Raw genomic sequence first — 17,735 nt, 5'->3', positions numbered from 1 at the left:
TCTCCTTATCCTTTAGGCACTTCTAATATATACTTATTCGCACTTTTGATATTTTGTAATCAAAGGTTTGGAAAGGTCTGTGCCCCACCCACCTATTTTTTTTTTTTTTTTTTTTTTAAAGAAAATACGAAATACGTATTTCTTCGTTTTAATTCTACGGTATCTATGCATAATTTCATTTACTTCGGTCCACTTCTTCTTGCTTTTCGAGCGCCAACTTTCAAAATTCTGGGTTGGGGCTTCTGTACCCTAAAACTGTTTTTCCGTAAAAAGAAAATACGTATTCATTTATTTCATGTGTAATATCTACCTGCCAAATTTGATCAAAATCGGAGTGTTACACTTGGGAATTGTTACATGTTAGTACTTAAAGAAAGTTATTGCTGTATATGATTTTAAATGACGATGTGATATATATAAGGTGCTAAGTAATGATGTACTCAAGAGCGTTTTCAAAATCAGAAAAAGTCAAAGTCTGAGTCTAAAATACGTTGGTGGTGATGAGTTTGCTTACTTAATCATGCTTTTCTACCCAATGGGATTAATATTTCTTGAGAATGAAGATACAAAAATGAAAGGAGTGAAGAGACGCGAGAGAACATGCAAGTTGCTGTTAGCGCGGGAATATTAAAAATATAAGTAAACAAGACGAACAATAACACTTTCGAACTTCAAGCAGTTGTAAAAAAAGAGTCAGCGAATTTTCTCTTTTCCAAAGACTGATCACTACCAGTGTGTTTTTTTTATATTCCTTTTATAGGCTATATGAAATGCTTCCAATTTGAAGGAATTTGTTGGAATCATTTCTCCATCAACCACTTGTATCGTCAGGATATTTTCTTTTGTGCATAAATATCTAGTTTTGTGGTTTTTCTATCAGCATACATACCAAACGTATACACATATATAATATATATGTGTGTATGTGTATTAGTGTATTTTTAATATGAAAATTAATAATAAGCAACCTTAAATTTAGAACTTCTATTGATTAAGAGATTAAGTAATTACTATTATTTCAAAATGTTGTAGCGAACTATATTTTGGATTTGAAATACAACATTAAACATATTCTTTAGCTCCATAGATCAATATTGAGAAATTCGCAAAGAAGGCTCCTTCTAAATGTCCATTACATTTCACAAAATATTTTTTTGTCGTAAAAGAATTGAAATTAAAATCCCATTTGCCTACAGAATAAAATTACAAAAGTTTACAATTATTACTGGAAATTCTAGCTATAATTCATTTCGAACATTTTAAAAGCACATAGTTTCTACTGTACTGAAATATCATTTCTTACCGATAGTATGAAATATTGCAAATAGTTGTATTTTAAGTTTCCATAACTGTTCTCCAAATGGATTTGTATAGAACCAAAGGGAGTTTTGTCAAGTTTAACAAAAATTCCAAAATAAACCTCTTGAAAGCAGCTCTTATTTGTAGAAGAATACATAATGATCGCTTTTGGCTGTTGTAATGCTCTTTCAAGCAGCTTAATAAAAATTCAGTGTAGCATAATAACAAAAGCTGCTTTCTTATGTAAAAGAAAAAAAAAGAAAGCTTGGTAAGGTGTCTGTACTGGGTGCCGAATTCTACTTCACCCCGGGCGCCGAAATCTCTAGTTACGGCTCTGGTTGATGGTATTTTTTTAAGTAAAAAGTTCGAACGGGGTGCGTACAAAACGGAATACCGAGCTCATTCATGGTGTATGGCATGTTTTAACAATGAGAAAGGCAAATAACTTTAAAACGTCGGCACAATCAAGCCCTTAAATGAGATATGAACTTCCTTTTCTGAACATTTGTAATCTCTAGGTTGAAATTGGTAAGGGTAATTTTAAGCTTTCATTGTTGGGTAAAGACAGGAAGATTGTGCTGATATATTTACTGGTACAGTCAACTGCTTTCGAGCTTCTTTAAAAGTACGAGTAATTTTATGTGTTTAGGTACAACTCTTCAACATTGTTCAATCACTCATTTTCCTCCTTAATTATTATTATTATTATTATTATTATTATTTGGTTTTTGGCTGGGGATAAAATTATTGAAGTAAATGATGTAAGATGGTTCTCAAAATAATTTAGTGCAAACATTACTACATAATTACTGGTCAAATAATTATGCTCTATTACTGACGGTTTTATTCAAAGTAACTTATAATATTTCATACTGTGTGTAAATTGAAGAAACTTTTTCTAATAAGAAAGTAACTTATCAATACTTGTATTTTCACTTCCAGTATGTCTTTGTGATAATGTTTGTGACATTTTACATGTTACAAGCTTTGCTTACTTAATATACATTAGGGGGACGCGGTGGCTCAGTGGTAGAGCGTTCACCTCTGGTGCTTGGGGTCCCGGGTTCGATCCCAGCCCCCGCCAAGTGAACTTTGTGGTGGACAAACACCGTGCTCGTGGGTTTTCTCGGGGTTCTCCCGTTTCCTCCCACTTTCTTCATTCCACCATTTCACGCATCTCTCATAATCACCGTCTCCTTTAGCCTAACCGGCATAACCGTGGGACGTAAAACTCAAAGATTTCATTTAATATACATTAATATCATCACTGAGCAAATCAGAATGTTTTAATTTAGAAAGTTGAACATTCACATGGGTCAGTGGGTCAAAATTTGTCAGTGGGTCGTGGTCATCAGGACGTGACCCACTGCTACTTACCAATCACCGTGACCCACTCTGACTCACCGACACACTCAGACCGACTGACTCACTCTATTCAGTCCATAGTAGACAGCATCTTCTGAACACTGGTGAATGTGCCTGTGTTTCACTTTCAAGGAATCCATTTTATTCATTTTTCATTTTTTTTCTGTTTACTTATCTGAGATGAGTATATCTATGTGAAAAAACAACTTCAGGTATCTTGGATATTGATATTTGTAACTGTTGTAACAACAATAGGACTTACTACCTGGCTTTCGAGATACAGCCTTTGAGTTTTTAGAGGAGCTAACTACTGAAAAAAATATATTTGAATCATCTGTAATACATGAATTATTACATAAAAGCGAATGTAACTAAGTGTGAGTGATGATCACGGACAAATGGCAAAGCCAAATGAAATGAATTTTGGTAGATAGTTAGACCCTAATCTCAACTGGGATGTTATCATATCGCTTTTATTATAATACATGTACTAAAGGGGGAGAGGGGGTCCAAGTTTTTTACGAAAAATTGTGTATCTCACAAGTCGTTCAACTTAGGTAGTGAAATTCAGTATATTAACTCTTTATTAAAAATAAACAGAACGTGTTCTAGCAGTTTTTTAAATTTCTCTTCTATGGGGGAGACTTTCCATATATGGGAAATTGGTAGTGGGTTGATCTGTAAAACTAATCAAAAACGATCGATATTAGTTGAGAAAAAATTAAGAAACAATTATTAATTGAGACACAAAAAATACAGTCTCAATTAATTAGAAAGCAGTAATAATTAGAAAGCAGTGGTATCATATATCCACTACTTTCTAATATAATAATTTTTGAATCTTATGTTTATTATAGATCCTTCACTGAATACTTAATTATATGAAAAACTTTACATCTTTATTCACATTTACTTTGGTCCACTATACCTTGATTTGAGACTTTCAAATTTCATCCCATTTTCCACTGAAAAGTATCTGTAATTCAGCAAGGAAATAATTATATATAATATTTCAAATTCATCGTAATTTTACCCATGACAAACACTTTACCATTTTATATTGTAAAGGTCAGATCCACCTTATTGTAACAGAGCGGTGCTTGAGCGATTAACCGTAGAAATTCAAACTCCGATTAGTGATAATTTCACAGCATTGTTTAATTGCAAGTGTAAACTCTTTAGTCAGTGGACAGGAGGACGTGGATCATGGGTTAAAGTTGATTACGATGGGTTTTGATGGGTAGTGGGTCAGAGTGCGTCACGTTAGGAAGTGGGACATATTGGGTCACGGTTTGTTGAAGTGGGTCATGGTGGATGGTGGATCACAGTGAGTCATAGTCATGATGGGTGGTGGGTCAATGGGTTGTGGGTCAATATTTAATTGACATACATCATCTGAACAGTGATCAGAAATAACGAATTGAAGCAAGTATCATTCCTTCTGATCACTGTTCAGACATTTTCTCCTTTATATATTTTCCTTGGAACAACGTAAACATGATAGTCTAAATTAATACTTGAAGGCTTTGAAGGTTGCCATCACTTTTTCAAGCTTGAAGTATTATAAGAATAGTAACAATGCACTGTAGTGCCTTTCTGCTAAACAAACGCATGCTTAATTAGATGCGTAACCGTGGTCTCAATTAATGCGGATAATCAACACTATTGCATTGCTGTCACTACTGGAAGTAAGATTTCTTTATAGATTAATTGGTATTTTAGACTTCAAGACTTTTACTTGCCTCCTGATGTGACACTCGTCAATGAGCACGTAAGGCTGTAATGAAAAATGAGACTGAATTAAATTGTTCATTACGAAGTAACAGCCTGAAAAAGGTTTGGTTTAAAGAGAGTGAGTGTCAAGAAAAAAAAAGTAGATTTTTTTGCAGAGGATGATAGGTAAATATAAAAGTTCGTAGTAAAGCTATACGTATAAGGGTAAAATTTTTAAGGGATGACAATAGTTTCAAGAAGCAAAGAAATATGGAGTTTGTTTACAGGGTGTCCAAAAAGTCCCGTATCATAGATGAGAGCACATTTGTTCAATGTGCCCTCTGTTGAATTCTACCTATGTTTTGAAGCGGAATGTTAAAGAATGAAAATGGGGGGGGGGGACAATTTGGGTAAATTGCTTCCCTTATATATCCTTTGTTTTCGTGCAAAATGAGCCCCGTCGGGAATATATACGCTGAATTACAACATAGATTAACCGTACTCCCAGAAAGCGTAGTTCATCGAACTCAAAGTAAGCCTCGGGCTCCTTGACGATCAATACAGTTTGGCTGAAATCTAGTGTTCAAGTAGTTTAGTATGAGCAAGACGTAGTGTGCTAGGGCACCAACTTGCATGAACCATGCTTTCTTTATATATTCTACTAACAAAGTGCAATATTCTTATCCATGTTCAAGAAATGACCATCTTATCCTCCTGTCCTCCCTTCGTTTTCAAATACCGTATTTACACAATCCTAAAACGCACATTTTTAATTATTTTTCAGCCCAAAATTGAGGTGTGTCTTACATTCGAGTTTGCAAGTTTAGGCCTACATTTTGCACTGTCAGTAAGGCCCAATTTACAGCAGAAAACGATTGAGTTTTGACGGAGATAGCTAATCTCGTTAGTCATGATTCTGTGAAAAATGTGTACTAGGAATACCCACATTTTGCGAAAAATGGGAAATTGTTTTATCCGGAAATTGGAAACAAAATGGAAGACGAAAAATTTTCATTGTGTTTTCACATGTTTATTTATCTTTTTCATTCTTAAAAGTCAATGCCGAGTAGTAGTTTTTTTTTTTTTTTTTTCTAGACTCGCGTAAATGCGGTATCTAAAATGTCCTGCAACCCGCTTTAATTAAAACCTACACTTGAAACTGCTAAACTTTTATTCTTATGAACTTTTAGTTGAGATGCATATTCAACAATTTTTCCTATGGCCACGGACTTTCACTCCAACGAAAGTATGTTGGGAACCTCGGAAAGACTTAATATATACAGAAGTGAACATAATGTTTAAAATTGTAAAAATGTTGTTCTCACACATTTTCACCGCAAATTCAGTTTTACCAATTTCTTGTATATTACAGCACTTTTGAAGTATTCTGTAGATATATAAATGAAAGTCAACGCTTTACTTATACATAACAGAAAATTACATTTGAAGAATAAAACGCCATACAGTTTACCTCAGTTGCATATTCACCCATTTAAAGGAAAGTAAACGTTTTATTTTCAAAGAACTGATCACTGTTTGAAACTGAAAGAAATGTTTTCAAACCTCAAATGTTATTTCACTTAACCCATTTCAGGAATTATGCAGAAATTTTAAAGTAACATGTATACAGGGTGTATCAGATCACAACGTCCCAGGCTTTTTCTCGGTTCGTAGTGCCCGTATACACTTCAAACAACAAATGGTGATGCTTTCATATTTGGTTCTTCAAATAAGCAAACTAGCTTCAGGTATTCTTATTATGATAATGCCATTAAGTGATCAGCTAACTGCTTCACATGGCATTTGATACATAGATTTGGTGACTCTAATACTTCTCTGCAACACAGACTGTCACAGCGAAAGCAAGGAATGAAATTACCTGTTGCGCGTAAGTTAGGATTTGAGAAAACACTTTCCCCGATATGTATGGAAAAGAGCTGGAATGCCATGTGAAACAGTTAGCTGATCGTTTAATGTCATTCTCACGGTAAGAATAAATGAAGATAGTTTGACTTAGTTGAAGAACTAAATATCAATGACAGGTTCAACAAAGATAAACAGAGTGCTGTGAAAGGTTTTTATACGAGTTTAAGAAGTGACTTCCCAATTTATTTGTTAGAACACCTGTGTCTACAAGTATATTTAAATCTTTGAGTTTTATTTCCCACGCTTATGCCGGCTAGGCTAATGGAGACGGCAATGATGAGAAATGAATGAAGTGGTGGAATCAAGAAAGTGGGAGAAAACGGAAGAACCTGGAGGAAACCCACACACACGGTGTTTGTCCACCACAAAAGTCACTTGGCGGAGCTGTGAACGAACCAAGAACTCTATGCAGCAGAGGTGAATGCTCTACCACTGAGAAACCGCGACCTGTAAGTATATCGTGAACAAGTTTCAATAAGGAACAAATTGCAAAGTTCTATACAAATTAGTGCACACCGATGAAGAAATGTTCTTTTCCACCATCACGAATATGAACGCTCATGAGATTGGTTTATCGTGTGTTCATATTAATTCCAAAGTGATATGTGAAAAACGGAAACGAGTTCTGGGCAAGTTGACATCGGGCTAGGGTTGCCAGACTTCCCGGTTTTCAATGAAAGAATTAACTGTCCCGAAAAAGGCTTTCAGGACGCCTGTTTTCGCTCTTCAGATTGAAATAAAAATCAGCCCGCAAGAACTAGTATTTCTTACCTGAAAACGGAAGGTAGTATTTCTGACTCAAATGATGACGCAACAAAGAAAAGAGTATCTCTTCAATCATAAATGGGAGAGTGTGTCGTAATTGGCGCAATATTTAGGGCCTGTTCAACACAAAAGCTCGGAATTCGGAAAAAGGGTCACCAGGCAACTCTCCCGTTACCTCTCCACATTTTTTATACATCCTTTGTGGGGCTTCATTTGTGCTAACTGTTTATAAAAAGAATGAACTGGAAAATTGTAAGTAGCTACTAATCTGAAAAGACTGGTATAATAGATCCTTACCAAATGAGTAGGAACCGTGATCTTAATGGCTATATAGCATGAGATTGGTGTCCGGGTTTTTCGCTTACAAAATCTGGCAATCCTACGTCGGGCGAAAGAGGTCGGAATATAACATTGATATTCTGCGTGAGTGCTACTGGTCAGTTTGTACTACCCCTCTTCATAGTCGTATTTCCGCGCCAGAAGAAGAGTGAGGGATTGTTTGTTGATGCTCCACCTGAGAGTATTGCTGTAGCACAAAGTACTGATTGGATAACGACTGATATTTTTTTAACTTCGTTGCAACACTTTGTAAAATTCTGTCAGCCTTCCCCTCACATCCCAGTTCTGCTAATTGTTGATGGACATGGCAGCCATAAAGAACTGAAAGTGATTAAATATGCGAGGGATCACAGGATTCACTGCTCAGTACTCCTCCACATATCACTCACAAGACTCAACTCACTGATAGGTGTTTTATGAAACGATTTCAAAACACATACAATGATGCTTGTTCACTGTGGATGCGCAAGAATGCTGGAGTAAAGACATCCGAATACGATGTAGCGCATCTTGTTTCGAGGCACACCAAAAAGTATGTCACATGGACATAGCTCTCAACCGATTTGCCTTCACAAGAATATATTCACTGAACCCTCAGATATTCACAAACGCTGACTATCTGTCCGCAAACGTTCACGAGTATCTGATCGGCACTTTGTGTGCAAAGGATTGGGCATGTCCGTCCTCACCACAACAAACGTCTGGAGATCAGGTGACATGTTCAGGATAAACGGTCTCCCGACATCCTTGATGCAGTCTTTATGGTTCCCCAAATCTCAATAGGACGAGTAGCTAGGGATGCTGCTATGAGCCACATAATGATTTGGAGGACTCTGCACAATAACGCGTTAAATCCTTATCATGTTCGTCTGCACCAAAAACTCCGAGAACAAGATTTCCATAACCATCTGGAGTCAATGGCTGAGCGACAGGAACCCATGTTTGACCACAACATTCTGTGTACGGATGAGGTGACCTTCAAGATTAATGTAGGTCAACGTACACAACGCTCACTACTAGTCCAGCGAGAATGCTCACTGGGTACGTGAAGTTGACAATCAACATATCTGGAGTCTAAATGTCTCACGTGGTATAGTGGGAGGCCAAATTGGTCTTTATTTCTTCGAAGGTACTTTAACAGAAGTAGGATACGCTAATTATTTGTCAGATGTTCTTTGTGAGCGCTTGGAAGAGGTCTCATTAGCAACTCGTGAAATAATGTGATTACAAGACGGTTACTCTGCTCATTTTGCAACAGTTGCTGGACAAACTGCTGCTCATTTATTTCCAAACAGGTGGATCGGAAGAGGAGGCCGTTTCCTGGTCAGCTCGTTCTCCGGACCTGACTCCTCTCGATTTTTCTTTTGGGTACGTGTCAAGGAGCTGGTTTAGCAAGAGCGTCCTACTACAAGGGAAGACATAATGAAAAGCTCTATAATGTCTGCCATGGTCTAAGAGGAAATGAAGTGTTAAGAGCAATCTACAATGTCCCGGTGCGTATTCGAATGTGCATCGCACGTGCTGGACGATCCTTTGAACATTTATTGTGTTTTATTTTTTTTGGGGGGGGAGTACGATATTTTGGTGAGAATGTTCAGAACTTGCAGTTCATGTTATTTATTTTATTTATTATCTTCAGTTTGTTTATTTTTATTATTCTTGCACAATTGTTTGTGCAATGAGTTCCGAAAAGTGATTTATTAAAATGTTTACATAAGTTAAGAAGACTAAGAGAGTGTCAGTGATTTCGTAAGTTTGATTTTTTTTTGGAGTTGTTGGACTTTGCACCCAAATTTCTTTCATACGTAGTTTAAAACCAAAGAGTGTTTTTCTCTGTTTTTCTGTTTTAAATTGGTTCAGATTCCGAAATTTAAACAAGTACTATCCTGTAATATTGTTTTCGTTTGTTGATAAGTAGACGAGATATGCCCTAACGTTTGATACTAAATGCTATAAAGCGTTTTCAACAACTATTTAATAGAACATGTGCTATCTGATGTTCTTTTGGAGTCATTACCAACTAAAACTGTTGTTCTTAGTTGCAATTCAACAGCAAATAATACATAGATGCCAAACCGGAGAGTTTAACGGAAAATGTTCCTGTAAAAGTTGTTTCCTTTTCAATAATACTTCCAAATAAATCGAAATTGGTACCACTCTCCATTTAAAATTTTGGAGTTCATTCCCCGCGGAAGTATTCTCGCTACGCCACTGAATATGAAAGAATCACAGTTTGATTCTTCACTTACGATTTGGCATTCATTTTTTTGTTTGTTTGAAGTGTCTACCTGCACTACGAAGTACGAACTGAGAAAAATGCGTGGGACGGGTGGTCTGATAGCAATTCAACAACAAATAACACACATAGATGCCAAACCGTAGAATTTAACGAAAAGTGCTTCCTGCAAAATTGCTTGTTTTTAATAATACTCCCAAAGAAATTGAAACTGAAGAAAAATGTCCATATAAATTTTTCGAAGTTGATCCCCCGTGGAAGTATTCCCGCTACGCCACTGGATACGGAAGCACCACTATTTGATTCTTCACATACGATTTGGTAGTTCATTTTTTGTTTGAAGTGCCTACGTGCACTACGAGGCGAGAAAAGTGCCTGGGACGCGTGGTCTGATACTCCTTGTATATAGTAAAAAGCTGAAGGAACAGAATAAAGAGCTCGTCGCTCCATCAGATAAATACATACATATCTGCTACCATAACTAGAGGTGCGTAAAGCATCTATACACAGCTTCGCCGGAAGTCTGCTTCATTGTAAGGCTAATTCGACGCCCGAGCAAACGTTGGTACTTCTGCTTGAATGGGCGCAGAAATTGCCTGAAACTGTACGCAAAAAAGCATCTATACTGGACTCCGAAGAGGTACTTGAGTGAATTGTCTCCAGAAGAACGCCACTTTGGGAACAGGCAGAAATACATCAATTTTGAAGAAAAAAAGTTGACTACGGTGTCATCCTCAATGTCTAGAGACGATATATCCAAAAACAAATTTCTATACTCCAGCCGTTCTACCGGTTGCAAAAAGGATACGTTTTATAACGGTCTCTATATTGGTAGAGGGATTTAAATATATATATATATATATATATACCGTCTTACCCGTCCCCCCAATGTTGAAGACAAATTTGCGCCGCTGCTGATATCCACGCTACAAAGCGCAATTTTAGGTCTTTCAAGTTGAAATTTTCAAAGTAGAAGCACGAGAGACTATATTAGCCTTATATATTTTGGCGGCATAAAATTTCAAATAGCGGGCATCCATGCTACAAGGTGCTATTTTCGGACTTTTTAAGTTGATATTTCGAGGGTAGAAGCACAGGACATTCTAAATTTGCTGTATTGATTTTTTCAAAACAGCAGTGAACAGAAAGTTGTTGCAAGTTGTGACAATGACACTCATGAAATGTAAATCATATTTTAACATTTTTACCCCACAGAGATAGAAATATTTCTAAAAAACCCAATTAAACCCGAAAAAACCTATATGGGCCCAGGTGAGTTGGTTTTTTTTTTCAAAAATACCCGGGTTTTTTCAAACCCTGCACCTAGCAAACGACGACACAACCCTGTTGCTGATGGCATGTGACAAGAATGTCTTGAACAAAGGTGTGCTTACTGAACAAATTCTGTAGGCTCATAACCACGCTCGGAGAATCTATGGAAAACAGCACACGACGTAACCAAAGCGTAAGCGCATGGTCAAGGACAAGCTTAATTGCAGTTAGTTCTGCAGTATATACTGAACACAGGCGATGCAAACTGAATTCTGACCTGCCCTCATCGTGACAAAAGCACAGACAACAGAATTTCCATCCTTAGACTATCAGTATAAAACACATTATAATTGGGATAATGCTCTAATAATGCTGTGAACTCTTGCTGGTATACCTGGGAACTGATGTGCTAAAGACAGGCGTAAGTCAAATCTTAGTGTACAAAGCAGCCATGAGGGTACAGTACAAAACCGAAGCAACGAGACAGAAAACACTCACACGCACGAGGACGTGCAGCACTATTCGTAAATCCGCCCACCAGGGAGACAAGTCTACAGTGGTGGTCAGGAATACAACGCAGATGCGCAGAATAATTGAGGAGTCTCTCACGACAAAACGGTTACGAGGGTTCGCTGGCCTTCACAAAGATTGGCAAAAGGACTACGGAAGGCGCCAGCACCTAGCCGAATACTCAAGTGATGGACTGTGTCAAGTTGTCTCAGCAGAGAGGAACGAGCAGACGCATAAGCAATACAGCCATAGTCGGACTACGGTATAAGCGGAGCAGAACAGTAATATCAGCACCCACGTGCGGTTCCCACGTCAATCAACAGTCATAGATCAGACCCAGAAAACGAATGACAAACAAGTGCCTTTCGTATACAAGACTAGGTAAATAACTCGAGTTCGTTGGTGGCAGAAATGGACACTAAGATTTTTCAACTGAAAAGCGAAATCCTGTCACATTCGACCAGCGAACAAGACTGTATAGAGCCAGTTAAGTCTAGTAATACCGCGAAGGTGTCTGGAGCGACAATAAACTACGAGATCGGCAACATAAAGCAGACCACGGACAGGAAACTGGAGCTGCGGAAGAACCTGTTCCCGACGACAGCAAACGTGATACTACGTATATTGCCTTGTGGAACACTATTTTCTTGAACAAAGCGCCCTGAAAGACTAGATTCTACACGCATTCCAGAATGTCGCTCACGAAAAAAATTCACAATAAGGTGTTACATGCCCACGAAAAACCCAGTCATTTTGTTTCAATATGCCGTAACGCCAAGTGGTGGTGTCATAAGTTTTCTCTGCGTCGAGAAAGATAGCAACAAGATATTCTCCGTTGGGGAAAACGTCATTAATGTGCCCCTCAAGATGAACGAGATTGTCAGTAGTGCTTCGGAAAGATCGAAGTCCAGACTGATAATTATTGAAGAGCGAATTAGATTTCAAAATTTATGCTAAAAGAAATAAATTCTTTCATGAATATAAGTATGCGCCCATAGAATGGGATAGCATGCATGACTGAAGTATTTTTGTATTACATTTGTAATTTTTAATATACCAGGGGCATATGTTTGATAGAGATGAAAAAAAAAAAAAAAAAGCTGGCCTTTCTTGAATGTTTTTTTTTCGCATAAAAGCCTCTTTCTGAAAAAAAAAAAAAAAGGCAATTTTGGCTTTTTCATTTTCATGATTTTTCTATCTAAATAGCTTTCTTAAGGTATACTCTAGAATTAAATGAAATTTCACAACCTAAATGCCATATTTCCGCTTTGGAATTCACCATAATGATGGACAGAGCACATGTTTTATGAATTAAACTAAACATACAGTACGTAGTATTTGAGGGTAATTTTAAAGGCTACTTAACTTGTGTTATCGACCTTTTTTTCTCCTCTTCTAGATCATTTTTAATCGTGTTTCATTTCTCAGAGCTCAGTACTGTAGCTTCTAGCACATAAGTTAAACGTATGGTTTTCAATATAACCGTCAAAGCGTACTTCCACATTTATTATACTGTAGCTGTGCAATGATTTAGCAATAATCTTACGGATACAACCTTGAATACGTTTACACATTTATTTATAAACTATTTTATACAAATAATAAGCAGCGGATTTAGAAAAGTATTTTAGAACAGTTATCTAAAATTTCCTAATTTTTATTTGGGAGGAGCTTGAAGTTTATGAGTACAGAGATAACTAACATTTCGTTCCGTTTGTATATTCAGCATTCATCTTCCAAATATAACCCTGAAGACCATTTTATACTGATAATCAGCGGCGGATATCGAAAAGTATTTTGAAAGGGTTTTTTTCTTATTAATGTTTAGTTTTTCTAAAAATTTCTAATTTTTATTTGAGGCGAGCTTGAAGTTTGAGTAAAGGCATAACTAATATTTTCTTTTAGAATTCCGTAATCTCGAGGAACAGGTTTCAGTCCGAAAGATACCCCTTTGCAAATCCGTCACTGTTGCTAATTAGTAATAACGATTTAAAAACAATAAGGAAGTCGACCAGGACTCTCAGTACACGCAGTATCTTTACATTTAGAGATGGAATTAAGAAAATCTTGTCAGAATGGTCTAGTGTGGGATTGATTCCCAGACCTCCCGATAGATACGCAAAAAGTAACCACTCACCCATGGTTGTTGTGCAAGACTTACGATAGCTTAAATGTGTTCGTAGTGTTTTATTATTATTATTATTATTATTAGAGAGCCCCGTAATGGAATGTTGAATTCCTTTTGTTAAAAATTCAGAGTAACCCGTGATGGTGGTTATATATTCTAGGGTCTTGAAAACCACACGCTCAGATGAACAGTTTATTATGCACGTAATTCATGAACAGAAAATTCGGTACTTTCCCAATTCTAAACCAATTCATGGTTTATATTCAAGGTTTTGTATTATTATCTGCTTTAATCACTTATTAAACGAGATTTTGTGTTATAGATAAGCGAAACAAAGTCTGCCTTATCAATTTAAAGCAGAACTTTGAAAAAATTTCAAAATTTCCCAAGAAGAAAAAAAACCGAAGCAGAAAAAAACTAAGTTTTTCCCAAAACAGCCGGGTTTTTTCCAAGCCCTTGCATCTCTAGATAGGGAGCACCACTCCGAACCACCCTCTAAAAGCATATTACGTAAAAGAATCATTGTTTTAGTAATTTCTGACTAGTGTGTAGTTTGCAACACTTAATAGTTGAACGGTACTAATTTTGCGGTTTAATATTATATAGATGCATACAGATGTACGAAAGAACAAAGGAAGCATGAAAATAAAGAATAACTGTCACTAACAGTGAAACGTGAAAGGCGGAAATGGAACACGAATATAATGTTGAACACAGGTTTGTGTGTGCCTTACCCGTTACCCGGGGCCGCGGGTTAACTGCTGTAGCAAGGACCAATTTTAGGAAGTTTACTCGGTGAATTGGAGAATTCATATTGGTTTGTGGAGTGAGTGAAAGTCAGGTGAGGGAAATAGTTTAAGGTGGTGGTGGTTGTTCCAGACTTTCTGATGTGTCATTTTGTGTGGAGGCGGAAGAGACTATTTGGCGGAAAAGGCAGAGTGGAAAACGGCACGTATAAAGTTTTAACATATCCCGAGATTTTATAAAACTGCACAAAAATAACGAGGGTGCAACCTAACCTGTTAGGTGACTACTACGGCGGTGTATTCCTCCATTGTACTGAAGCTGTATTTTATGTTTACTGATGGAGCGTTACTGGTATGAGATCATGACAAGTGGTACTAAAACCCACCTGTTTTCAAACCCTCGTTTACGCACGTACCAACCATCGCTGACGCGCCTGCTCTCTTCGAACGCACCTCCGCGCGAGTCAACCAACCCTGCCATGACTATTAAATAGCATTTGTGCTTCTTAGTTGAGAGACGACAGGTTGCTTTAAGCACAGTAGTAGTGTTTATGCCCTACATCCGAACGCGGTAGTAATACGCAAATAGTAATCTTCTATTCCGAATAGTAAAAGTTTCCACGCTTTTGGTTTGAAGGTAACTGTCTTGTAACTCTACTCAATCTAACTTAATGTACTAATTTTGGTACTTTTTTTACTTCTCGAGTGGTACAGCGATACGGCACAAATGTGGCCCCCATCTTTGAAAGCTTAGCCAATATCATTACTAGCTACTGTAAAAAAGGTTATATGGAATAAAATTGTCGCGTACCTGTTAGCTTGCACGTGATTTCATTGCTGCAAGTTGTGACATTGTTCGCATCTGCTTTAAAACAAACTGGTGTGGGCAACATAACCAATAATCAATCATGTACGACTCAAACCACCCAGTGAACCACTGTCATACCACTCGAGGCGGCCGGTGTCACAAAGACTACTCTCACAATCGCTTACATGCTCTGATATGCATATATTTGTCAGTAGCATATTGGTGAGTTATACGGCGACATTATCTCTAAAATACATCATAATACATAATTAACATTAAATGACTTCCACATGGTCGTCAGCCGACAATCGCTACCGGTATATTACTCTATGCTAATATTTTTCATGAATAAAATTTTAAACTCTCTTAATTCACTCACATAACTAAGCAAACAAAGAGCAAGTTACTTAGTTAAGGTGGTAATGTAAATAAATCATATAAATTTTAACTTCGTCATGAATAAAGAACATTGCCCGTAACAGAGACGCCATACGAAATCTTCAAATACAATAGAAAACATCATATGAACAACCGTAAAACAGACTTACCCCAAAACATTTTGTAATTTTCAAAATCAGAGTACGTCAGATTTCTTAAATATTATCGAACTATACCGATAGCTGTCTATACAATATATAAGATCGTCAACACGTGTACGGTTTCACACCATGCGCTCCCTTTTCAATGCTTTTGGTTGCCTTCATACGTATCAATGGAGCCACTACCCGATACATTTTTCCACTATAGTATCTATTACAATTGATAGTGGAAAAAACGGAACACTGCCTCTTCAAGAAACAAAACAGGTATTGCCCTTAATTGAGTATAGTGAAGAAAATAATACTAAATAATGTGACCAAATAGTAATAATAGCACCAAAAGCACCAAATAATGTGACCAAATAGTAACAAATTCCTACAGGCGACAAAATTACAATAAAGTAATTAGCTGTAATCTAGGTTTACAACTGTACGGTTACTAGTGTAGAAGGATTACAAGTGATTTACAACGAACGAAGCATGTGAGTGCATACGAAAGACTACTGTATTAGATATTATTTTCCATCTGTGGTCAGGGCCGGATTTAACATTTTGGCGCCCCTAGGCCCAATAAATTTTTCCGCCCCGTAGTCTGGTTAAAGTTACTTTCCTAAAAGCCTTTATTAAAAAATTATTTCAGGTCTATATGTTATTTGCTTAAACACCACTCCAAGATGCAAATAGTTTAACTTTACTAACAATTATTTGTTCCAATGACCTTCAAAATCAGAATGCTTTATTAGCCTGATATTGTAAAATCAATTCAAAAAATATGTTAAGCTATGGCTATTTATTTTTATTTCTAGATATTTTTTCTCTCAGCCGTGCGCCCCCTAGGAGCTTGCGCCCATAGGCCCGGGCCTACCGGGCCTATTGGAAAATCCGGCCCTATCTGTGGTGTACTTCTGCACAAGGTACAAAAGCTGTATTTTATCTTTACAAATGGAGTGTTACTAATGTGAAACTATGACCAGAGGAATTGAAATCCATATTATTACCAAAACACACTTGTTTTTATCACGGACATCAATCCCACTGGAGATGTGTTACACAAATAGTTGGAAAACGATTTTCGTTCCCCTGGGTATATTTCAAGTATCTTAGGACAAATATGACCCAAAACCAAAGGCGCAAATCTGTCTTCAACATTGGGGGGGACGGGTAAGACGTTCCCATATATATATATATATATATATATATATATATATATATATATATATATATATAAGCGATGTTCAAAATATTTATGAAGTTGAAAAACAATGCTGTGAAGGATCAGGGGAGCAGAATTGTCTTCAGTGACGTATTTAGGAGACTATCGGGCTCATTCTCCCCTCGAAATAATTTGTTAGTTTTACGCATTGCACGTACAACAATAATCCTTCTTACCATTTCTAAGAACGTCATTGACTTTCCATTTTCTTATGCTTTTTGTTCAGAAATAATACTGTATTTGTCAAATTTCATTTTATGTAAGAACTGCGTCCTTAATTGTTCTTTCTGTCATCCTTTCTATTTTTCTGTTTCTTTTTCTTGACGTTACTACTTTCATTTCGCCTATCATACTTTATCGACCGTTGTCAGTTGTGATTCAAGTTGGCCGTCATCAGTAACACCAAAACTAAGAGGAGTTGATAAGCGAAACTAGTGTTCCACACCAATATGCGCGGATATCAACACGACAGGACTTTAGTTATTATAACAAAGGAACAATTATATCGTTTAGTTATTTTTAAAAGAAGGAAATGTTTGAATTAAAGAAAATCAAAACGGGGGAATAATTAGCCCGGGAAATTAGGACGGCCAAGAGGATGCTTTCTTTTTCTTGTATGAATAGAATAAAGGGTTAGATTCACTTCTAAATTTTTGTATCATATCACATAGGATTTATCGATCTGTAATTCTTGCCATTATAACTTCAATTCATGCATAAATTAAAATATATTTAATTCTCAAACTCAGGTGGGCAATTGCCCACTTCCTTCCATATGTTGGGCATAGAAAGAAAATCCTAAATACGCCATTGGTTGTCTTCAACATTGGAAGGTGGGCAGATTTGAGGCTTATTCTAGATAAGGGAGATGAAACT

At 36.8% G+C, this 17,735-nt stretch overlaps 1 protein-coding gene across 2 annotated transcripts in view; it reads right to left on the bottom strand.

The window, feature by feature from the left end:
- The window catches only part of Fkbp39 (FK506-binding protein 39kD), a 73,430-nt gene extending 57,614 nt beyond the window's left edge, over positions 1-15,816 (bottom strand). The window contains exon 1 of one of the 2 annotated variants that reach the window (XM_081734188.1): positions 15,656-15,816. In XM_081734188.1, the coding sequence (XP_081590314.1) occupies positions 15,656-15,665 (10 nt within the window). In that variant the 5' untranslated portion in view covers positions 15,666-15,816. Of the gene's footprint in view, positions 1-15,110; positions 15,208-15,655 lie in introns of those variants that run through there. The other variant, XM_081734187.1, reaches the window with a different exon arrangement.
- Between the last annotated feature and the right edge of the window lie 1,919 nt (positions 15,817-17,735).

The sequence above is a fragment of the Thermobia domestica genome, chromosome 12, assembly GCF_964235325.1.
Source record: "Thermobia domestica chromosome 12, izTheDome1.hap1.1, whole genome shotgun sequence".
In the NCBI taxonomy this organism is placed as follows: domain Eukaryota; kingdom Metazoa; phylum Arthropoda; class Insecta; order Zygentoma; family Lepismatidae; genus Thermobia; species Thermobia domestica.
Note: the sequence above shows the minus strand (reverse complement) of the source record. Positions and strands in the feature narration are given on the sequence as shown.